Source organism: Petromyzon marinus (genome assembly GCF_048934315.1).
Source record: "Petromyzon marinus isolate PM22_M1 ecotype Great Lakes invasive population chromosome 67 unlocalized genomic scaffold, UKy_Petmar_22M1.pri1.0 chr67_unloc.1, whole genome shotgun sequence".
Classification (NCBI taxonomy): domain Eukaryota; kingdom Metazoa; phylum Chordata; class Hyperoartia; order Petromyzontiformes; family Petromyzontidae; genus Petromyzon; species Petromyzon marinus.
Window position 1 is genome coordinate 186,125 of NW_027422591.1, and position 23,349 is coordinate 209,473.

Below are 23,349 nucleotides of genomic sequence, written 5' to 3' on the forward strand. Positions count from 1 at the left end.
TGTGCCAGGCTATGTGCACCCTGAGGCTACCACGTGAAGTGTCGAACGCCCGCTGGCAGGGGGTCACGGGGCAGACCCAGCAGGTGCCACGGGTCGACTGACTGAGATGCACACGCACGCACACTCACGCACACTCATGCACACGCACGCACACACGCACACACACACACACACACGCACGTACACGCACGCGCACACACACACACACACACGCACGTACACGCACGCGCACACACACGCACGTACACGCACACACACGCACGGCTCCTCCTCACCTGGGCTCCCCCTCCTGGTTCCCGGGGTCGTTATCCTCGTCCTCACTGCCACTGTACTCATACTCCGTCTCCTCTGCACGCGGTCACATGGCACGGTCACATGGCACGGTCACATGGCACGGTCACATGGCACGGTCACATGGCACAACGCACGGTCACATGGCACGGTCACATGGCACAACGCACGGTCACATGGCACGGTCACATGGCACGGTCACATGGCACGGTCACATGGCACGGTCACATGGCACGGTCACATGGCACGGGCACATGGCACGGTCACATGGCACAACGCACCGTCACATGGCACGGTCACATGGCACGGTCACATGGCACGGTCACATGGCACGGGCACATGGCACGGTCACATGGCACAACGCACCGTCACATGGCACGGGCACATGGCACGGTCACATGGCACGGTCACATGGCACGTTCACATGGCACGGTCACATGGCACGGTCACATGGCACGGTCACATGGCACAACGCACGGTCACATGGCACGGTCACATGGCACGGTCACATGGCACGGTCACATGGCACGGTCACATGGCACGGTCACATGGCACAACGCACGGTCACATGGCACGGTCACATGGCACGGTCACATGGCACAACGCACGGTCACATGGCACGGTCACATGGCACGGTCACATGGCACAACGCACGGTCACATGGCACGGTCACATGGCACGGTCACATGGCACGGTCACATGGCACGGGCACATGGCACGGTCACATGGCACGGGTACATGGCACGGTCACATGGCACGGTCACATGGCACGGGCACAAACGCACCAACACCACGGGCACCAACACCACGGGCACCAACACCACGGGCACCATCGCGGCGGGCACCATCGCGGCATCGCGGTGGGCGCTGCTACAGCACCGCTTCAATACACACCAGGTGTGCCACCACCACCACCGCACCAACAACAACCACAACAACAACCACCACCACCACCACGCAGTTGCGGTGTGTGAATACAGCAGTGTGTCAGGAGCGGAGTGTGTGTATGTGTGTACGTGTGTGTGTGTGTGTGTACGTGTGTGTGTACGTGTGTATGTGTGTGTATGTGTGTGTATGTGTGTGTGTGTGTGTATGTGAGTGTGTGTGTGTGTATGTGTGCGTACGTGTGTGTGTGTGTATGTGTGTGTGTGTATGTGTGTGTACGTGTGTGTACGTGTATGTGTGTACGTGTGTGTGTGTGTGTATGTGTGCGTATGTGTGCGTGTATGTGTGCGTGTGTATGTGTGCGTGTGTATGTGTGTGTGTACGTGTGTGTGTACGTGTGTGTGTGTACGTGTGTGTGTGTACGTGTGTGTGTGTATGTGTGTGTGTACGTGGGGAGCGATAGTGTAGTGGTTAGCGCTACGCTGCGCTATGAACCTGGCGACCCGGGTTTGATTCCCGCTCACGGCCAACACCAGTGACGATTATCTGAACCCGGTCCTGGGCCTCCCCTAGATCGACTCAGCCTCAAATGAGTACCTGGTGCGGTGTGTAAACATTGCCACTAGGGAGACAAAGGCGGTCGGGCGTGGTGCTGGCCACCCACCCCCTCGTGTACCGTTCCGGCCTTCATAGGTGCTCGCTAACAGCACTTGCCCCAGCAGTCTGTTGAGGCTACACGGGGGACCTTTGTCTGTATCTACCTTCATAGGTGCTGCTACTCGCTACTAACAGCACTTGCCCCAGCAGTCTGTAGAGGCTACACGGGGGACCTTTGTCTGTGTCTACCTTCACAGGTGCTGCTACTACTCGCTACTAACAGCACTTGCCCCAGCAGCCTGTTGAGGCTACACGGGGGATCTTTGTCTGTGTCTAGCTTCATAGGTGCTGCTACTCGCTACTAACAGCACTTGCCCCAGCAGTCTGTAGAGGCTACACGGGGGACCTTTGTCTCTGTGTCTGCCTTCATTAGATAGTCGCTACGAACAGCACTTGCCCCTACAGTCTGTTAAGGCTACACGGGGGACCTTTGTCTGTGTCTACCTTCATAGCTGCTGCTGCTGCTACTCGCTACTAACAGCACTTGCCCCGGCAGTCTGTAGAGGCTACACGGGGAACCTTTGTCTGTGTCTACCTTCATAGCTGCTGCTACTCGCTACTAACAGCACTTGCCCCAGCAGTCTGTAGAGGCTACACGGGGGACCTTTGCCTGTGTCTACCTTCATAGGTAGCTGCTACTTCTCGCTACTAACAGCACTTGCCCCAGCAGTCTGTAGAGGCTACACGGGGGACCTTTGTCTGTGTCTACCTTCATAGCTGCTGCTGCTACTCGCTACTAACAGCACTTGCCCCAGCAGTCTGTAGAGGCTACACGGGGGACCTTTGTCTGTGTCTACCTTCATAGCTGCTGCTGCTTCTCGCTACTAACAGCACTTGCCCCAGCAGTCTGTAGAGGCTACACGGGGGGATCCTTTGTCCTGGAGGTTGTTGTTGCGTGTGGGTAGTGCGGCGCGGGTGGTAGCGTGGTGAGCGGTGAGCGGTGCGGTGAGTGGTGAGCAGAGCGGTGAGCAGTGAGCGGCGTGGTGAGCGGTGAGCAGAGCGGTGAGCAGTGAGCGGCGTGGTGAGCGGTGAGCGGTGTACGCCGCGGTGAGAGGCGCGGGGAGCGGTGAGCGGCGTGGTGAGCGGTGAGCGGCGAGCGTGGTGAGCGGTGAGCTCCTCACCCTTCTCTCCGCGTTTCTTCTTTGTGCGGTCGATGTGATCCTTGAGCTGGATCCGCACCTGGCGCTCCGTGGGCTGCTCACGGATGAAGGGGTGCTTGAGCAGGATCTCCGTGTGTGGACGCTGCACGTAGTTCTTCACCAGGCAACTCTCCATGAAGCTCTGGAACTTCTTGGACCTGGCGCGGGAGGAGGGGGGAGGGAGCCTCTGTGTGTTAGTGTGTGTGTGTCTGTGTGTCTGTGTGTGTGTGTGTGTGTCTGTGTGTGAGTGTGTGTGTGTCTGTGTGTGTGTGTCTGTGTGTCTGTGTGTGTGAGTGTCTGTGTGTGTGTGTGTCTGTGTGTGTGTGTGTGTGTCTGTGTGTCTGTGTGTGTGTGTCTGTGTGTGTGTGTCTGTGTGTGTCTGTGTGTGTGTGTGTGTCTGTGTCTGTGTGTGTCTGTGTGTGTCTGTGTCTGTGTGTGTCTCTGTGTCAGTGTCTGTGTGTGTGTGTGAGTGTCTCTGTGTGAGTGTCTGTGTGTGTGTGAGTGTGTGTGTGTGAGTGTTTGTGTGTGTGTGAGTGTCTGTGTGTGTGTCTGTGTGTGTGTGTCTGTGTGTGAGTGTCTGTGTGTGAGTGTCTGTGTGTGTGTGAGTGTGTGTGTGTCTGTGTGTGTGTCTGTGTGTGAGTGTGTGTGTTAGTGTCTGTGTGTGTGTGTGAGTGTCTGTGTGTGTGTGAGTGTGTGTGAGTGTGTGTGTGTTAGTGTGTGTCTGTGTGTGTGTGAGTGTCTGTGTGTGTGTGGGTCTCTGTGTGAGTGTCTGTGTGTGTGAGTCTCTGTGTGAGTGTCTGTGTTAGTGTCTGTGTGTGTGTGTGTGAGTCTCTGTGTGAGTGTGTGTGTGTGTGAGTGTCTGTGTCTGTGTGTGAGTGTTTGTGTGTGAGTGTGTGTGTGTCTTTGTGTGTGTGAGTGTCTCTGTGTGTGTGAGTGTCTTTGTGAGTGTCTCTGTGTGTGTGAGTGTCTTTGTGAGTGTCTGTGTGTGAGTGTCTTTGTGAGTGTCTGTGTGAGTGTCTCTGTGTGAGTGTCTGTGTGTGTGAGTGTCTGTGTGTGTGTGTTTCTGTGTGTGTGTGTGAGTGTCTGTGTGTGTGAGTGTGTGTGAGTGTGTCTGTGTGAGTGTGTGTCTCTGTGTGTGTGTGTCTGTGTGTGTGTGCGTGTCTGTGTGTGTGAGTCTCTGTGTGAGTGTCTGTGTGTGTGTGTGAGTGTCTGTGTGTGAGTGTCTGTGTGCGAGTGTCTGTGTGCGAGTGTCTGTGCGAGTGTCTGTGCGAGTGTCTGTGCGAGTGTCTGTGCGAGTGTGTCTGTGTGTGAGTGTCTGTGTGTGTGAGTGTCTGTGTGAGTGTCTGTGTGTGTGTGAGTGTGTGTGTTAGTGTCTGTGTGTGTGTTAGTGTCTGTGTGAGTGTCTGTGTGACTGTCTGCGAGTGTCTGTGCGAGTGTCTGTGCGAGTGTGTGTCTGTGTGTCTGTGTGTGTGTTAGTGTCTGTGTGTGTGTGCGTCTGTGTGTGTGTGTGAGTCTGTGTGTGTGTGTGAGTCTGCGTGTGTGTGTGTGAGTGTCTGTGTACAAGTCAGTGTGTGCGAGTGTGTGTGTGTGTGCATCTGTATGTGTGTGCGTCTGTGTGTGTGTGCGTCTGTGTGTGTGTACGAGTCAGTGAGTGTGTGTGTGAGTGTGTGTGAGTGAGTCTGCGTGTGCGTTACCATTTCTTGGATTTGAGGCGAGGCGGAGGGTTGCGAGGGATGAGGAAGAGAGCCCTCATTGGGTGCATATCACACAGCGCTGCAACATCAACAACATCATCATCAACAGCATCACCATCAACAGTATCATCATTACCACAGCGTCAACAGCAACAATAGCAATGTGATCACCACCGCCACCTCAGCCACCACCATCAGCGCCGCCACCACCACCACCGCCACCACCGCCACCACCACCGCGACCACCATCAAACGCCGCCACCACCACCACTGCCACCACTGCCACCACCGCCACCACCATTGCCACCAACACCACCACCACCGCCGCCACCACCACCACCGCCACCACCACCAACACCGCCACCGCCACCACCACCACCACCACCACCGCCACCACCACCATCGTCACCATCACCACCACCGCCACCAACACCACCACCACCACCGCCATACTCACGGGGAGCGCCTTCGGCCATCTCAATGGCTGTGATTCCCAGAGACCAGAGGTCACTCTGTTGGGGAGACACGGAGACAGGGAGACATGAGAGACACGGAGAGACACACAGAGACACACAGAGACACGGAGACACGGGGAGACAAGGCGAGACACGGAGACACACGGAGAGACACGGGGAGACACGGGGAGACAGAGAGACACGGAGACAGAGACACACGGAGAGGACACGGAGAGACACGGAGAGACACGGGGAGACACAGAGAGACACGGAGACAGAGACACACGGAGAGACACGGAGACAGAGCTCGTTAGTGTGACTGGGTGAGTTGCGGTGGTGGTGAGTGGCGGTGGTGGTGAGTAGTGGCGGTGGTGGTGAGTAGCGGTGGTGGTGAGTAATAGATGTGAGTGGCGGTGGTGGTGAGTGGTAGAGGTGAGTGGCGGTGGTGGTGAGTAGCGGTGGTGGTGAGTGGTAGATGTGAGTAGTGGTGGTGGTGAGTGGTAGAGGTGAGTGGCGGTGGTGGTGAGTGGCGGTGTTGGTGAGTGGCGGTGTTGGTGAGTGGCGGTGGTGAGTGGCGGTGGTGGTGAGTAGCGGTGGTGGTGAGTGGTAGATGTGAGTAGTGGTGGTGGTGAGTGGTAGAGGTGAGTGGCGGTGGTGGTGAGTGGCGGTGTTGGTGAGTGGCGGTGTTGGTGAGTGGCGGTGTTGGTGAGTGACGGTGTTGGTGAGTGGCGACGGTGTTGGTGAGTGGCGGTGTTGGTGAGTGGTGGTGTTGGTGAGTAGCGGTAGAGGTGAGTGGTGGTGGTGGTGAGTGGCGGTGTTGGTGAGTAGCGGTGGTGGTGAGTAGTGGTGGTGGTGAGTAGTGGTGTTGGTGAGTGGCGGTGTTGGTGAGTGGCGGTGGTGGTGAGTGGCAGTGTTGGTGAGTAGCGGTGGTGGTGAGTAGCGGCGGTGTTGGTGAGTGGTGGTGTTGGTGAGTAGTGGTGGTGGTGAGTAGTGGTGTTGGTGAGTGGCGGTGTTGGTGAGTAGCGGTGGTGTTGGTGAGTAGCGGTGGTGGTGAGTAGCGGTGGTGGTGAGTGGCGGTGTTGGTGAGCAGCGGTGTTGGTGAGTGGCGGCGGTGGTGGTGAGTGGTATAGGTGAGTGGCGGTGGTGGTGAGTGGCGGTGTTGGCGAGTGGCGGCGGTGTTGGTGAGTGGCGGCGGTGGTGAGTGGCGGTGGTGGTGAGTAGCGGTGTTGCTGAGTAGCGGTGGTGGTGAGTGGCAGTGGTGGTGAGTGGTAGAGGTGAGTAGCGGTGGTGTTGGTGAGTGGCAGTTTGTGGTGAGTGGACGTGGTGAGTGGCGGTGATGCTGAGTGGCGGTGTTGCTGAGTAGCGGTGGTGGTGAGTAGCGGTGGTGGTGAGTGGCGGCGGTGTTGGTGAGTGGCGGTGGTGGTGAGTGGTAGAGGTGAGTAACGGTGGTGGTGAGTGGCGGTGTTGGTGAGTGGCGGTGTTGGTGAGTGGTGGTGTTGGTGAGTAGCAGCGGTGTTGGTGAGTGGCGGTGTTGGTGAGTGGCGGTGTTGGTGAGTGGCGGTGTTGGTGAGTGGCGGTGTTGGTGAGTGGTGGTGTTGGTGAGTAGCAGCGGTGTTGGTGAGTGGCGGTGTTGGTGAGTGGCGGTGTTGGTGAGTGGCGGTGTTGGTGAGTGGCGGTGTTGGTGAGTGGCGGTGCTGGCGAGTGGCGGCGGTGTTGGTGAGTAGCGGTGTTGGTGAGTGGCGGTGTTGGTGAGTGGCGGTGTTGGTGAGTGGTGGTGTTGGTGAGTGGCGGTGTTGGTGAGTGGTAGTGGTGAGTGGCGGTGTTGGTGAGTGGCGGTGTTGGTGAGTGGTAGTGGTGAGTGGTAGTGGTGAGTGGCGGTGTTGGTGAGTGGCGGCGGTGTTGGTGAGTAGCGGTGTTGGTGAGTGGCGGTGTTGGTGAGTGGCGGTGTTGGTGAGTGGTAGTGGTGAGTGGCGGTCTTGGTGAGTGGCGGTGTTGGTGAGTGGCGGTGTTGGTGAGTGGTAGTGGTGAGTGGCGGTCTTGGTGAGTGGCGGTGTTGGTGAGTGGCGGTGTTGGTGAGTGGTAGTGGTGAGTGGTAGTGGTGAGTGGTAGTGGTGAGTGGCGGTGTTGGTGAGTGGCGGTGTTGGTGAGTGGCGGCGGTGCTGGCGAGTTACCCGGTAGTCGTAGGTGGCGTCGGGGTTCTCGTCGCAGGCGATCACCTCGGGTGCCATCCAGTAGGGCGTGCCGATGAACGTGTTACGGCGGCCGATGGTGCGGTCCAGCTGGGCGCTCACCCCAAAGTCCACTGCACCGCCACCACCACGGCACCACCACCATCACCACGGCACCACCACCACCACGGCACCACCACCACCACGGCACCACCAGCACGGCACCACCAGCACGGCACCACCAGCACGGCACCACCACCACCACCACGGCACCACCAGCACGGCACCACCAGCACGGCACCACCACCACCACCACGGCACCACCGCAGGCGCAGACCGGTCACGAGCGTACGAGGTCAGCGCGGTGGGGGGGGTCACGCAGGGTTCACCGAGCGGTGGCAAAGGTCACCGAGCGTAGGGGAGGGGGGGGGAAGTTATTGTGCGTGTGTGTGTGTGTCTGTGTGTCTGTGTGTGTGTGTCTGTGTGTGTGTGTTTGTGTGTGTGTTTGTGTGTGTGTGTGTCTGTGTGTGTGTCTGTGTGTGTGTCTGTGTGTGTGTCTGTGTGTTTGTGTGTGTGTTTGTGTGTGTGTGTGTTTGTGTGTGTGTTTGTGTGTGTGTGTCTGTGTGTGTGTGTCTGTGTGTGTGTGTACTGTGTGTGTCTGTGTTTGTGTGTGTGTTTGTGTGTGTGTTTGTGTGTGTGTCTGTGTGTGTGTCTGTGTGTGTGTTTGTGTGTCTGCTTTGTGCACAGACTGCCCTGTATGACATCATGGCAACGGTCTGGACCACTGGACGGGTTCCGCAGGATTGGAAGGATGCCCTGGTGGTCCCCCTTTTTAAGAAGGGGGACCGCACAGACTGTAACAACTACAGGGGCATCTCACTCCTCAGTGTGCCGGGAAAGGTCCTGGCAAGGATTATTCAGCATCGCCTTGCCAGGCACGCTGAGGAGAGGCTTGCGGAGCCCCAATGCGGTTTCAGGAAAGGGCGATCCTGCACAGATGCCATATTTTCTGTCCGTCTGCTACAGCAGAGGTGTAGGGAATTCCAGCAAGACCTACATCTCTGCTTTATTGACCTGATCAAGGCCTATGATACCATCAGTAGGCCTGGGCTCTGGGTCGTTCTTCGTGCTTTTGGAGTACCTGACCCTCTGCTCACGATCATTAAGGACCTTCATGATGGTGAGCGGGCCCGGGTAAAACTACGTGGCCGGGAGTCAGAGCCATTCTCTGTACACCTTGGGGTGCGACAGGGATGTCCTCTGGCTCCCACATTATTTAACATCTATTTTGACCAGGTAGTTCGTGCAGCCTTCAATAGCTGTACCGGGGGAATCTCCATATGGTACAGATATAATGGGAGGCTAATCGATGCCCGGGTGCGGTCAAGGGATGGCTCCCTATTGCTCAACCACGTTATGTATGCTGATGATTTGGTAATAGCTGCTCAGTCAGAGGAGGAGTTGGAGGCGCTGCTGCTGAGACTGGAGCGTGCCACTAAGAGGTGGGGCCTTACCATCAGCCCCACCAAAACTAAGCACCTGCCTGGGTATTTTGTACCATCAGACACTCCACCCCCACAACTCCCAATCGGTGATGGGGCAGTTGTGGAGAGAGTGGAGAGTTTCCTATACCTGGGCAGTGTGCTTATGACTGGCTCCAGTTTAACAGCAGAGGTCTCACTCCGAATCAGTTGAGCGGCAATGTCTTTTCATCGGTTGCGTAATGCTGTGTGGAAGCTGTCTGGTCTGTCGCTCCGCACTAAGCTTCGGGTCTTCTCGGCCACGGTCATTCCCTCCCTTCTCTACGCTTGCGAAACGTGGACCCCCCTAATGGAACATCTTTGCCGGTTAGAAACATTTAGGCTGGCCTGCCTACGATCCATCCTGGGTTTAACCAGACTGGATTGTGTGAGGAGCTCACAAATCCTTGAAAGATCTGGGCAGGGTCCCATCGGTGAGCTCCTCCGGCAGGCAAGGCTGCGATGGCTGGGTCATGTAGCCCGCATGCCCAGCCACCGCATGCCGAAACAGCTTTTGTTTGGCCGGATTGAGGGGGCTAAGCGGGCGTGGCACGGGCTAGAGAAGAGATGGAGTGATGTGGTACAGGAGGACGTGGAGCTGAGTGGACTTGCCGATGACTGGTACCAGCGGTGTCAAGATTGGCCTCTGTGGAGGAGGCTCGTGAAGGATGCTACTGGGCAGTTGGAGGCAGTCGCCCTCCAACAACAACGGAGGACGGAGGAGCGACGCTCACAACAACGAGCGGAGCGCCGGGTGGCTAAAGCACAGCAGGTTGGCACAGTAGGGGGCACAGGTGGTGCATCAGCCAGTCATCTCAGTCAGTCGACCCGTGGCACCTGGGTCTGCCCAGTGACCTCCTGCCAGCGGGCGTTCGACACTTCACGTGGCCTCACGGTGCACATAGCCTGGCACAAGCGTCGTGGTGACGTCACCGCCACTTAGTGGCGAATGGCGGTTGTTGTTGTCTGTGTGTCTGTGCGTGTGTCTGTGCGTGTGTGTCTGTGTTTGTGTGTGTCTGTGTGTGTACATGTATGTGTGTGTGTCTGTGTGTGTGTGTCTGTGTGTGTGTCAGTGTGTATGTGTTTGTGTGTGTGTTTGTGTGTGTCTGTGTGTCTGTCTGTGTGTCTGTGTCTGTGTGTGTGTCTGTGTGTGTGTGTCTGTGTGTGTGTGTCTGTGTGTGTGTGTGTCTGTGTGCGTGTCTGTGCGCGTGTCTGTGCGCGTGTCTGTGCGCGTGTCTGTGCGCGTGTCTGTGCGCGTGTCTGTGCGTGTGTCTGTGCGTGTGTCTGTGCGTGTGTCTGTGCGTGTATCTGTGCGTGTGTCTGTGCGTGTGTCTATGGGGGATCTGTGTCCTTGTGTGTGTGCGTGCGTGGGCGTGCGTGGGCGTGTGTGCGTGTTTGTGTGCGTGTGTGTGTGCGTGTGTGTGCGTGTGTGTGCGTGTGTGCGCGCGTGTGTGCGTGCGTGTGTGCGTGCGTGTGTGCGTGTGTGCGTGCGTGTGTGCGTGTTATTGACCTGGTCAAGACCTATGATACCATCAGTAAGCCTGGGCTCTGGGTCGTTCTTCGTGCTTTTGGAGTCCCTGACCCTCTGCTCACGATCATTAAGGACCTTCATGATGGTGAGCGGGCCCGGGTAAAACTACGTGGCCGGGAGTCAGAGCCATTCCCTGTACAACTTGGGGTGCGACAGGGATGTCCTCTGGCTCCAACATTATTTAATATTTATTTTGACCACGTAGTTCGTGAAGCCTTCAATAGATGTACCGGGGGAATCTCCATATGGTACAGTTATAATGGGAGGCTGATCGATGCCCGGGTGCGGTCAAGGGATGGCTCCCTATTGCTCAACCACGTTATGTATGCTGATGATTTGGTAATAGCTGCTCATTCAGAAGAGGAGTTGGAGACGCTGCTGCTGAGACTGGAGCGTGCCACTAAGAGGTGGGGCCTTACCATCAGCCCCACCAAAACTAAGCACCTGCCTGGGTATTTTGTACCATCGGACACTCCACCCCCACAACTCCCAATCGGTGATGGGACAGTTGTGGAGAGAGTGGAGAATTTCCCATACCTGGGCAGTGTGCTTATGACCGGCTCCAGTTTAACAGCAGAGGTCTCACTCCGAATCAGTCGAGCGGCAATATCTTTTCATCGGTTGCATAACGCTGTGTGGAAGCTACCTGGTCTGTCGCTCCGCACTAAGCTTCAGGTCTTCTCGGCCACGGTCATTCCCTCCTTTCTCTACACTTGCGAAACGTAGACCCCCCTAATGGAACATCTTCGCCGGTTAGAAACATTTAGGTTGGCCTGCCTACGATCCATCCTGATCGAGGGGGCTAAGCGGGCGTGGCACGGGCTAGAGAAGGGATGGGGTGATGTGGTACAGGAGGACGTGGAGCTGAGTCGACTTGCCGATGACTGGTACCAGCGGTGTCAAGATCGGCCTCTGTGGAGGAGGCTCGTGAAGGACGCTACTGGGCAGTTGGAGGCAGTCGCCCTCCAGCAACAACGGAGGGCGGAGGAGCGACGCTCACAACAACGAGCGGAGCGCCGGGTGGCTAAAGCACAGCAGGTTGGCACAGTAGGGGGCACAGGTGGTGCATCAGCCAGTCATCTCAGTCATCTCAGTCAGTCGACCCGTGGCACCTGCTAGGGTCTGCCCCGTGACCTCCTGCCAGCGGGCGTTCGACGCTTCACGTGGTAGCCTCAGGGTGCACATGGCCTGGCACAAGCGTCGTGGTGACGTCACCGCCACTTAGTGGTGAATGGCGGTTGTTGTTGTTGCGTGCGTGTGTGTGTGCGTGCGTGTGTGCGTGCGTGTGTGTGTGTGTGCGTGTGTGTGTGTGCGTGTGTGTGTGTGTGCGTGTGTGTGCGTGCGTGGTCCACGTACCCAGCTTGACCTCGGCGTTCTCCGTGAGCAGCACGTTCTGACCCTTGATGTCGCGATGGATCACCTTGTGCTGGTGAAGGTGAGACAGGCCCTGCAATGCGCACAACACACAAAAGACAAAGGTCCCCCGTGTAGCCTCTGCAGACTGCTGGGGCAAGTGCTGTTAGTATCGAGTAGCAGCAGCAGCAGCTATGAAGGTAGACACAGACAAAGGTCCCCCGTGTAGCCTCTACAGACTGCTGGGGCAAGTGCTGTTAGTAGCGAGTAGCAGCAGCTATGAAGGTAGATACAGACAAAGATCCCCCGTGTAGCCTCTACAGACTGTAGGGGCAAGTGCTGTTAGTAGCGAGTAGCAGCAGCACCTATGAAGGTAGACACAGACAAAGGTCCCCCGTGTAGCCTCTACAGACTGCTGGGGCAAGTGCTGTTAGTAGCGAGTAGCAGCAGCAGCAGCTATGAAGGTAGACACAGACAAAGGTCCCCCGTGTAGCCTCTACAGGCTGCTGGGGCAAGTGCTGTTAGTAGCGAGTAGCAGCACCTATGAAGGTAGACACAGACAAAGATCCCCCGTGTAGCCTCTACAGACTGCTGGGGCAAGTGCTGTTAGTAGCGAGTAGCAGCAGCAGCTATGAAGGTAGACACAGACAAAGGTCCCCCGTGTAGCCTCTACAGACTGCTGGGGCAAGTGCTGTTAGTAGCGAGTAGCAGCAGCAGCTATGAAGGTAGACACAGACAAAGGTCCCCCGTGTAGCCTCTACAGGCTGCTGGGGCAAGTGCTGTTGGTAGCGAGTAGCAGCAGCAGCTATGAAGGTAGACACAGACAAAGGTCCCCCGTGTAGCCTCTACAGACTGCTGGGGCAAGTGCTGTTAGTAGTGAGTACCAGCACCTGTGAAGGTAGACACAGACAAAGGTCCCCCGTTTAGCCTCTACAGACTGCTGGGGCAAGTGCTGTTAGTAGCGAGTAGCAGCAGCTATGAAGCTAGACACAGACAAAGATCCCCCGTGTAGCCTCTACAGACTGCTGGGGCAAGTGCTGTTAGTAGCGAGTAGCAGCAGCAGCTATGAAAGTAGACACAGACAAAGGTCCCCCGTGTAGCCTCTACAGACTGCTGGGGCAAGTGCTGTTAGTACCAAGTAGCAGCAGCAGCTATGAAGGTAGACACAGACAAAGGTCCCCCGTGTAGCCTCTACAGACTGCTGGGGCAAGTGCTGTTAGTAGCGAGTAGCAGCAGCTATGAAGGTAAACACAAAGGTCCCCCGTGTAGCCTCTACAGACTGCTGGGGTAAGTGCTGTTGGTAGCGAGTAGCAGCAGCTATGAAGGTAGACACAGACAAAGGTCCCCCGTGTAGCCTCTACAGGCTGTAGGGGCAAGTGCTGTTAGTAGCAAGTAGCAGCAGCACCTATGAAGGTAGACACAGACAAAGGTCCCCCGTGTAGCCTCTACAGACTACTGGGGTAAGTGCTGTTGGTAGCGAGTAGCAGCAGCTATGAAGGTAGACACAGACAAAGGTCCCCCGTGTAGCCTCTACAGACTGCTGGGGCAAGTGCTGTTAGTAGCGAGTAGCAGCACCTATGAAGGCTACCGGCACTGTGGCACACGAGGGGGTGGGTGGCCAGCACCACGCCCGGCCGCCTTTGTCTCCCCAGTGGCGATGTTGACTACACCACCACAGCTACACCAGGTACTCATTTGAGGCCTAGTCGTGTAGACAAACACACGTCCACATGCATACGTACATAGTCCACTACTCAAGTATGTGGATGAGTGAGTGGGTGAGTGGCTGGGTGAGCGAGCGGGTGAGTGAGCGAGTGCGTGCGTGAGTGGGTGAATGAGTGGGTGAATGAGGGAGTGGGTGGGTGAGTGAGTGGGTGATTGAGTGGGTGGGTGGGTGAGTGGGTGGGTGGGTGAGTAAGTGGGTGGGTGAGTGAGTGGGTGATTGAGCGGGTGAGTGGGTGGGTGAGTGAGCGGGTGGGTGAGTGGGTGGATGAGTGGGCGAGTGAGTCAGTGAGCGGGTGGGTGAGTGAGTGGGTGGGTGAGCGGGTGGGTGAGTTAGTGGGTGAGTGAGTGGGTGGGTCAGTGAGTGGGTGCGTGAGTGGGTGGGTGAGTTAGTGGGTGAGTGGGTGGGTGAGTGAGTGGGTCAGTGAGTGAGTGGGTGAGTGAGTGGGTGGGTGAGTTAGTGGGTGAGTGAGTGGGTGGGTGAGTGAGTGGGTGGGTGAGTGGGCGGTTGAGTGGGTGGGTGAGTTAGTGGGTCAATGAGTGGGTGGGTGAGTGAGTGGGTGAGTTAGTGGGTCAGTGAGTGGGTGGGTCAGTGAGTGGGTGGGTGAGAGAGTTAGTGGGTGAGTGAGTGGGTCAGTGAGTGGGTGAGTGAGTGGGTGGGTCAGTGAGCGGGTGGGTGAGCGGGTGGGTGAGTTAGTGGGTGATTGAGTGGGTGAGTGAGTGGGTGGGTGGGTCAGTGAGCGGGTGGGTGAGCGGGTGGGTGAGTTAGTGGGTGATTGAGTGGGTGGGTGAGTGAGTGGGTCAGTGAGTGGGTGCGTGAGTGGGTGGGTGGGTGAGTTAGAGGGCGAGTTAGTGGACCAAGTGAGTGGGTGAGTGAGTGGGTGGGTGAGTTAGTGGGTGATTGAGTGGGTGAGTGAGTGGGTGGGTGGGTGAGTGAGCGGGTGGGTGAGTTAGTGGGTGATTGAGTGGGTGGGTGAGTGAGTGGGTGCGTGAGTGGGTGGGTGGGTGAGTGAGCGGGTGGGTGAGTTAGTGGGTGATTGAGTGGGTGGGTGAGTGAGTGGGTGCCTGAGTGGGTGGGCAGGTGAGTGAGCGGGTGGGTGAGTTAGTGGGTGATTGAGTGGGTGGGCGAGTTAGTGGGTGAGTGAGTGGGTGGGTGGGTGAGTGAGCGGGTGGGTGAGTTAGTGGGTGATTGAGTGGGTGAGTGAGTGGGTGGGTGGGTCAGTGAGCGGGTGGGTGAGCGGGTGGGTGAGTGAGTGGGTGCGTGAGTGGGTGGGTGGGTGAGTGAGCGGGTGGGTGAGTGAGTGGGTGATTGAGTAGGTGGGCGAGTTAGTGGGTGCCTGAGTGTGTGGGCGGGTGAGTGAGCGAGCGATGAGCGGACTCACCCGAAGGATCTCGCGACACACGTAGGCGATCCACTCCTCCTTCAGGGAGTTCCCCTTCGTGTTCTTGATGAGGTCGGTGACGGAGCCGGCACCGCAGAACTCCATCACCAGCTGAGTCAGACGCGGTGAGTCAGACGCGGTGAGTCAGACACGGTGAGTCAGACGCGGTGAGTCAGACACGGTGAGTCAGACACGGTGAGTCAGACGCGGTGAGTCAGACAAAGTGAGAGACACGGTGAGTCAGACACGGTGAGCACCACGGTGAGAGCCACGGTGAGTCAGACACGGTGGACACATGGTGAGTCAGACGCGGTGAGTCAGACACGGTGAGTCAGACGCGGTGAGTCAGACACGGTGAGTCAGACGCGGTGAGTCAGACGCGGTGAGTCAGACGCGGTGAGTCAGACACGGTGAGTCAGACACGGTGAGTCAGACACGGTGAGTCAGACACGGTGAGTCAGACGCGGTGAGAGACATGGTGAGAGGCACGGTGAGTCAGACACGGTGAGAGACACTGTGAGTCAGACACGGTGAGAGACACTGTGAGTCAGACACGGTGAGTCAGACGCGGTGAGTCAGACACGGTGAGAGACACGGTGAGTCAGACACGGTGAGTCAGACACGGTAAGAGACACGGTGAGTCAGACACGGTGAGAGACACGGTGAGTCAGACACGGTGAGTCAGACACGGTGAGTGAGACACGGTGAGAGACGCGGTGAGAGACGCGGTGAGTCAGACACGGTGAGTCAGACACGGTAAGAGACACGGTGAGTCAGACACGGTGAGAGACACGGTGAGTCAGACACGGTGAGTCAGACACGGTGAGTGAGACACGGTGAGAGACGCGGTGAGAGACGCGGTGAGTCAGACACGGTGAGTCAGACGCGGTGAGTCAGACACGGTGAGTCAGACACGGTGAGTCAGACACGGTGAGTCAGACACGGTGAGTCAGACGCGGTGAGTCAGACACGGTGAGTCAGACACGGTGAGAGACACGGTGAGTCAGACACGGTGAGTCAGACGCGGTGAGTCAGACACGGTGAGTCAGACACGGTGAGTCAGACACGGTGAGTCAGACGCGGTGAGTCAGACACGGTGAGTCAGACACGGTGAGAGACACGGTGAGTCAGACACGGTGAGTCAGACACGGTGAGTCAGACACGGTGAGTCAGACACGGTGAGGGACACGGTGAGTCAGACGCGGTGAGTCAGACACAGTGAGAGACACGGTGAGTCAGACACGGTGAGTCAGACATGGTGAGTCAGACGCGGTGAGTCAGACACGGTGAGTCAGACACGGTGAGTCAGACGCGGTGAGTCAGACATGGTGAGTCAGACGCGGTGAGTCAGACACGGTGAGTCAGACACGGTGAGAGACACGGTGAGTCAGACACGGTGAGTCAGACATGGTGAGTCAGACGCGGTGAGTCAGACACGGTGAGTCAGACACGGTGAGTCAGACATGGTGAGTCAGACGCGGTGAGTCAGACACGGTGAGTCAGACACGGTGAGTCAGACGCGGTGAGTCAGACATGGTGAGTCAGACGCGGTGAGTCAGACACGGTGAGTCAGACACGGTGAGAGACACGGTGAGTCAGACACGGTGAGTCAGACATGGTGAGTCAGACGCGGTGAGTCAGACACGGTGAGTCAGACACGGTGAGTCAGACGCGGTGAGTCAGACACGGTGAGTCAGACACGGTGAGTCAGATGCGGTGATTCAGACGCGGTGAGAGACACGGTGAGAGACACGGTGAGTCAGACACGATGAGAGACACGGTGAGTCAGACACGGTGAGTCAGACGCGGTGAGTCAGACGCGGTGAGAGACACGGTGAGTCAGACACGGTGAGTCAGACATGGTGAGTCAGACACGGTGAGTCAGACACGGTGAGAGACACGGTGAGTCAGACACGGTGAGTCAGACACGGTGAGTGACACGGTGAGAGACACGGTGAGTCAGACATGGTGAGGGACACGGTGAGTCAGACACGGTGAGTCAGACACGGTGAGTCAGACACGGTGAGTCAGACACGGTGAGTCAGACACGGTGAGTCAGACACGGTGAGTCAGACACGGTGAGGGACACGGTGAGTCAGACACGGTGAGTCAGACACGGTGAGAGACACGGTGAGTCAGACACGGTGAGTCAGACACGATGAGAGACGCGGTGAGTCAGACACGGTGAGTCAGACACGGTGAGAGACACGGTGAGTCAGACACGCTGAGAGACACGGTGAGAGACACGGTGAGAGACACGGTGAGTCAGACACGGTGAGTCAGACACGATGAGAGACGCGGTGAGTCAGACACGGTGAGTCAGACATGGTGAGTCAGACATGGTGAGTCAGACACGGTGAGAGACACGGTGAGAGACACGGTGAGTCAGACACGGTGAGAGACACGGTGAGTCAGACACGGTGAGAGACACGGTGAGTCAGACGCGGTGAGTCAGACACGGTGAGTCAGACACGGTGAGTCAGACATGGTGAGTCAGACACGGTGTGACACGGTGAGGGACACGGTGAGTCAGACGTGGTGAGGGACACGGTGAGTCAGACGCGGTGAGTCAGACGCGGTGAGAGACACGGTGAGTCAGACACGGTGAGTCAGACACGGTGAGTCAGACACGGTGAGTCAGACACGGTGAGTCAGACACGGTGAGAGACACGGTGAGACAGACACGGTGAGTCAGACGCGGTGAGTCAGACACGGTGAGTCAGACGCGGTGAGTCAGACACGGTGAGTCAGACACGGTGAGTCAGACACGGTGAGGGACACGGTGAGTCAGACACGGTGAGGGCCACGGTGAGTCAGACACGGTGAGGGCCACGGTGAGTCAGACACGGTGAGTCAGACACGGTGAGTGGCACGGTGAGAGACACGGTGAGAGACACGGTGAGTCAGACGCGGTGAGTCAGACACGGTGAGTCAGACACGGTGAGTCAGACACGGTGAGACAGACACGGTGAGTCAGACACGGTGAGTCAGACACGGTGAGTCAGACACGGTGAGAGACACGGTGAGTCAGACACGGTGAGTCAGACACGGTGAGTCAGACACGGTGAGTCAGACACGGTCAGTCAGACACGGTGAGTCAGACACGGTGAGTCAGACACGGTGAGAGACACGGTGAGTCAGACACGATGAGTCAGACACGGTAAGAGACAAGGTGAGAGGCACACGGTGAGTCAGACACGGTGAGAGACACGGTGAGTCAGACACGGTGAGAGACACGGTGAGTCAGACGCGGTGAGTCAGATGTGGTGAGAGACACGGTGAGTCAGACACGGTAAGAGACACGGTGAGTCAGACGCGGTGAGTCAGACACGGTGAGTCAGACACGGTGAGTCAGACACGGTGAGTCAGACGTGGTGAGTCAAACACGGTGAGTCAGACACGGTCAGTCAGACACGGTGAGTCAGACACGGTGAGTCAGACACGGTGAGAGACACGGTGAGTCAGACACGGTGAGTCAGACACGGTAAGAGACAAGGTGAGAGGCACACGGTGAGTCAGACACGGTGAGAGACACGGTGAGTCAGACACGGTGAGTCAGACACGGTGAGTCAGACACGGTGAGTCAGACACGGTGAGTCAGACACGGTAAGAGACAAGGTGAGAGGCACACGGTGAGTCAGACACGGTGAGAGACACGGTGAGTCAGACACGGTGAGTCAGACACGGTGAGTCAGACACGGTGAGTCAGACGCGGTGAGTCAGACGCGGTGAGGCAGACACGGTGAGTCAGACACGGTGAGTCAGACACGGTGAGTCAGACGCGGTGAGTCAGACACGATGAGTCAGACACGGTGAGTCAGACACGGTGAGTCAGACACGGTGAGTCAGACACGGTGAGTCAGAAGCGGTGAGAGACGCGGTGAGTCAGACACGGTGAGAGGCACGGTGAGAGACACGGTGAGTCAGACACGGTGAGTCAGACACGGTGAGTCAGACACGGTGAGAGGCACGGTGAGAGACACGGTGAGTCAGACACGGTGAGTCAGACACGGTGAGAGACACGGTGAGTCAGACACGGTGAGTCAGACGCGGTGAGTCAGACACGGTGAGTCAGACACGGTGAGTCAGACACGGTGAGTCAGACACGGTGAGTCAGACGTGGTGAGTCAGACACGGTGAGAGACACGGTGAGTCAGACACGGTGAGTCAGACACGGTGAGTCAGACATGGTGAGTCAGACGCGGTGAGTCAGACACGGTGAGTCAGACACGGTGAGTCAGACACGGTGAGTCAGACACGGTGAGTCAGACGTGGTGAGTCAGACACGGTGAGAGACACGGTGAGTCAGACACGGTGAGTCAGACGCGGTGAGTCAGACACGGTGAGAGACACGGTGAGAGACACGGTGAGTCAGACATGGTGAGTCAGACACAGTGAGTCAGACGCGGTGAGTCAGACACGGTGAGTCAGACGCGGTGAGTCAGACACGGTGAGTCAGACACGGTGAGTCACACGGTGAGTCAGACACGGTGAGGTGAGTGAGTAGGTGAGTGAGTAGGTGAGTGAGTGAGTAGGTGAGTGAGTGGGTAAGTAGGTGAGTAGGTGAGTGAGTAGGTGAGTGAGTAGGTGAGTGAGTGAGTAGGTGAATGAGTGAGTAGGTGAGTGAGTGAGTGAGTAGGTGATTGAGTAGGTGAGTGAGTAGGTGAGTGAGTGAGTAGGTGAGTGAGTAGGTGAGTGAGTGAGTAGGTGAGTGAGTAGGTGAGTGAGTGAGTAGGTGAGTGAGTAGGTGAGTGAGTGAGTAGGTGAGTGAGTATGTGAGGGAGTGAGTATGTGAGGGAGTGAGTAGGTGAGTAAGTGAGTGAGTAGGTGAGTGAGTAGGTGAGTGAGTGAGTAGGTGAGTGAGTGAGTAGGTGAGTGAGTGAGTAGGTGAGTGAGTGAGTGAGTAGGTGAGTGAGTGAGTGAGTAGGTGAGTGAGTAGGTGAGTGAGTAGGTGAGTGAGTAGGTGAGTAGGTGAGTGAGTAGGTGGGTGAGTAGGTGAGTGAGTAGGTGAGTGAGTAGGTGAGTGAGTGGGTGAGTAGGTGAGTGAGTGAGTAGGTGAGTGAGTAGGTGAGTGAGTGAGTAGGTGAGTGAGTAGGTGAGTGAGTGAGTAGGTGAGTGAGTAGGTGAGTGAGTAGGTGAGTGAGTAGGTGAGTGAGTAGGTGAGTGAGTAGGTGAGTAGGTGAGTGAGTGGGTGAGTAGGTGAGTGAGTAGGTGAGTGAGTAGGTGAGTGAGTAGGTGAGTAGGTGAGTGAGTAGGTGGGTGAGTAGGTGAGTGAGTAGGTGAGTGAGTGGGTGAGTAGGTGAGTGAGTGAGTAGGTGAGTGAGTAGGTGAGTGAGTGAGTAGGTGAGTGAGTAGGTGAGTGAGTAGGTGAGTGAGTAGGTGAGTGAGTAGGTGAGTAGGTGAGTGAGTAGGTGAGTGAGTAGGTGAGTGAGTAGGTGAGTGAGTGGGTGAGTAGGTGAGTGAGTAGGTGAGTGAGTAGGTGAGTAGGTGAGTGAGTAGGTGAGTAGGTGAGTGAGTAGGTGAGTGAGTAGGTGAGTAGGTGAGTGAGTAGGTGAGTGAGTAGGTGAGTGAGTAGGTGAGTGAGTGGGTGAGTGAGTAGGTGAGTGAGTAGGTGAGTAGGTGAGTGAGTAGGTGAGTGAGTAGGTGAGTGAGTGGGTGAGTAGGTGAGTGAGTAGGTGAGTGAGTAGGTGAGTGAGTAGGTGAGTGAGTAGGTGAGTAGGTGAGTGAGTAGGTGAGTGAGTGAGTGAGTAGGTGAGTGAGTGAGTAGGTGAGTGAGTGAGTGAGTAGGTGAGTGAGTAGGTGAGTGAGTAGGTGAGTGAGTAGGTGAGTGAGTGAGTAGGTGAGTAGGTGAGTGAGTAGGTGAGTAGGTGAGTGAGTAGGTGAGTGAGTGGGTGAGTAGGTGAGTGAGTAGGTGAGTGGCTCACCCAGAGCTGATCGTCGTGTCCTGGCGGGCTCTTCTTGACGAAGGCGCCGTAGTAGGTGGCGATGTTGCGGTGGTGCGAGTATTTCTTCAGCATGTTGATCTCCAGCTTGATCTCCTCCTCCTCGTCCTGGTGAGACACGCGGGGAGACACACAGTGAGACACGGGGAGACACACGGTGAGACACACAGTGAGACACACGGTGAGACACGTGGAGACACACGGCGAGACACGTGGAGACACACGGTGAGACACGTGGAGACACACGGTGAGACACACAGTGAGACACACAGTGAGACACGGGGAGACACACGGTGAGACACACGGTGAGACACACGGTGAGACACGTGGAGACACACGGCGAGACACGTGGAGACACACGGTGAGACACGTGGAGACACACGGTGAGACACACGGTGAGACACACGGTGAGACACACGGTGAGACACACGGTGAGACACACGGTGAGACACGTGGAGACACACGGTGAGACACGCGGTGAGACACACGGTGAGACACACGGTGACACACACAGGGAGACACACGGTGAGACACACGGTGACACACGGTGACACACAGGGTGAGACACACGGTGACACACGGTGACACACGGTGAGACACACAGTGAGACACACGGTGAGACACACGGTGAGACACACGGTGAGACACACAGTGAGACACAGGGTGAGACACACGGTGAGACACGCGGTGAGACACACGGTGAGACACACGGTGAGACACACGGTGAGACACACGGTGAGACACAGTGACACACACGGTGAGACACACGGTGACACACGGTGAGACACACGGTGAGACACGGTGAGACACACAGTGAGACACACGGTGAGACACACGGTGAGACACACGGTGAGACACACGGTGACACACGGTGAGACACACGGTGAGACACAGGGTGAGACACACGGCGAGACACACAGTGAGACACACGGTGAGACACACGGTGAGACACACGGTGAGACACACGGTGAGACACGCGGTGAGACACACGGTGAGACACGCAGTGAGACAGGCAGGGAGACACACGGTGAGACACACGGTGAGAAACACAGTGAGACACGGTGAGACACGGTGAGACACACGGCGAGACACACGGTGAGAAACACGCAGTGAGACACACGGTGAGACACAGTGAGACACACGGTGAGACACACAGTGAGACACGCGGTGAGACACGCGGTGAGACACACGGTGAGACACGCGGTGAGACACACGGTGAGACACACGGTGAGACACACGGTGAGACACACAGTGAGACACACAGTGAGACACACAGTGAGACACACAGTGAGACACGTGGTGAGACACACGGTGAGACACACGGTGAGACACACGGTGAGACACGGTGAGACACACGGTGAGACACACGGTGAGACACACGGTGACACACGGTGAGACACACGGTGAGACACAGAGTGAGACACACGGGGAGACACACGGTGACACACGGTGACACACGGTGACACACGGTGAGACACACAGTGAGACACAGGGTGAGACACACGGTGAGACACACAGTGAGACACACAGTGAGACACACGGTGAGACACACAGTGAGACACACAGTGAGACACACGGTGAGACACAGTGACACACACGGTGAGACACACGGTGAGACACACAGTGAGACACACAGTGAGACACACGGTGAGACACACGGTGAGACACACGGTGAGACACACGGTGAGACACAGTGACACACACGGTGAGACACACGGTGACACACAGTGAGACACGTGGTGAGACACACGGTGAGACACACAGTGAGACACACAGTGAGACACACGGTGACACACGGTGACACACGGTGAGACACACAGTGAGACACACGGTGAGACACACGGTGAGACACACGGTGACACACACAGTGACACACACGGTGAGACACACGGTGAGACACACAGTGAGACACACAGTGAGACACACAGTGAGACACACGGTGAGACACACGGTGAGACACACGGGGAGACACACGGTGAGACACACAGTGAGACACACGGTGAGACACACGGTGAGACACACAGTGAGACACACAGTGAGACACACAGTGAGACACACGGTGAGACACACGGGGAGACACACGGTGAGACACACAGTGAGACACACGGTGAGACACACGGTGAGACACACGGTGAGACACACGGGGAGACACACGGTGAGACACACGGTGAGACACACGGTGAGACACGGTGAGACACACGGTGAGACACACGGTGAGACACACAGTGAGACACACAGTGAGACACACGGTGAGACACACGGTGAGACACACGGTGAGACACGGTGAGACACGGTGAGACACACAGTGAGACACGGTGAGACACACAGTGAGACACACGGTGAGACACACGGTGAGACACACGGTGAGACACACGGTGAGACACACGGTGAGACACACAGTGAGACACACAGTGAGACACACGGTGAGACACACGGTGAGACACACGGTGAGACACACGGTGAGACACGGTGAGACACACGGTGAGACACACAGTGAGACACACGGTGAGACACACGGTGAGACACACAGGGTGAGACACACAGTGAGACACACGGTGAGACACGCGGTGAGACACAGGGTGACACACACGGTGAGACACACAGTGAGAC

At 57.1% G+C, this 23,349-nt stretch overlaps 1 protein-coding gene across 5 annotated transcripts in view; it reads right to left on the bottom strand.

Annotated features, from left to right (window-relative positions):
* LOC116956743 (TRAF2 and NCK-interacting protein kinase-like) overlaps positions 1 to 23,349 on the bottom strand; it is a 136,075-nt gene that overhangs the window by 33,482 nt on the left and 79,244 nt on the right. For all 5 annotated transcript variants that reach the window (XR_012931430.1, XR_012931429.1, XR_012931431.1 and 2 more), the window contains exons 4-11: positions 20,722 to 20,847; positions 14,798 to 14,908; positions 11,697 to 11,787; positions 7,293 to 7,423; positions 5,124 to 5,178; positions 4,667 to 4,745; positions 2,955 to 3,130; positions 276 to 348 (exon numbers count right to left, since the gene is read on the bottom strand). Coding sequence is in view for 2 of the 5 variants with exons in the window: in XM_076057959.1 (XP_075914074.1) it covers positions 276 to 348; positions 2,955 to 3,130; positions 4,667 to 4,745; positions 5,124 to 5,178; positions 7,293 to 7,423; positions 11,697 to 11,787; positions 14,798 to 14,908; positions 20,722 to 20,847 (842 nt within the window). In the remaining 3 variants the exon portion in view is untranslated. The remainder of the gene's footprint in view (positions 1 to 275; positions 349 to 2,954; positions 3,131 to 4,666; positions 4,746 to 5,123; positions 5,179 to 7,292; positions 7,424 to 11,696; positions 11,788 to 14,797; positions 14,909 to 20,721; positions 20,848 to 23,349) is intronic.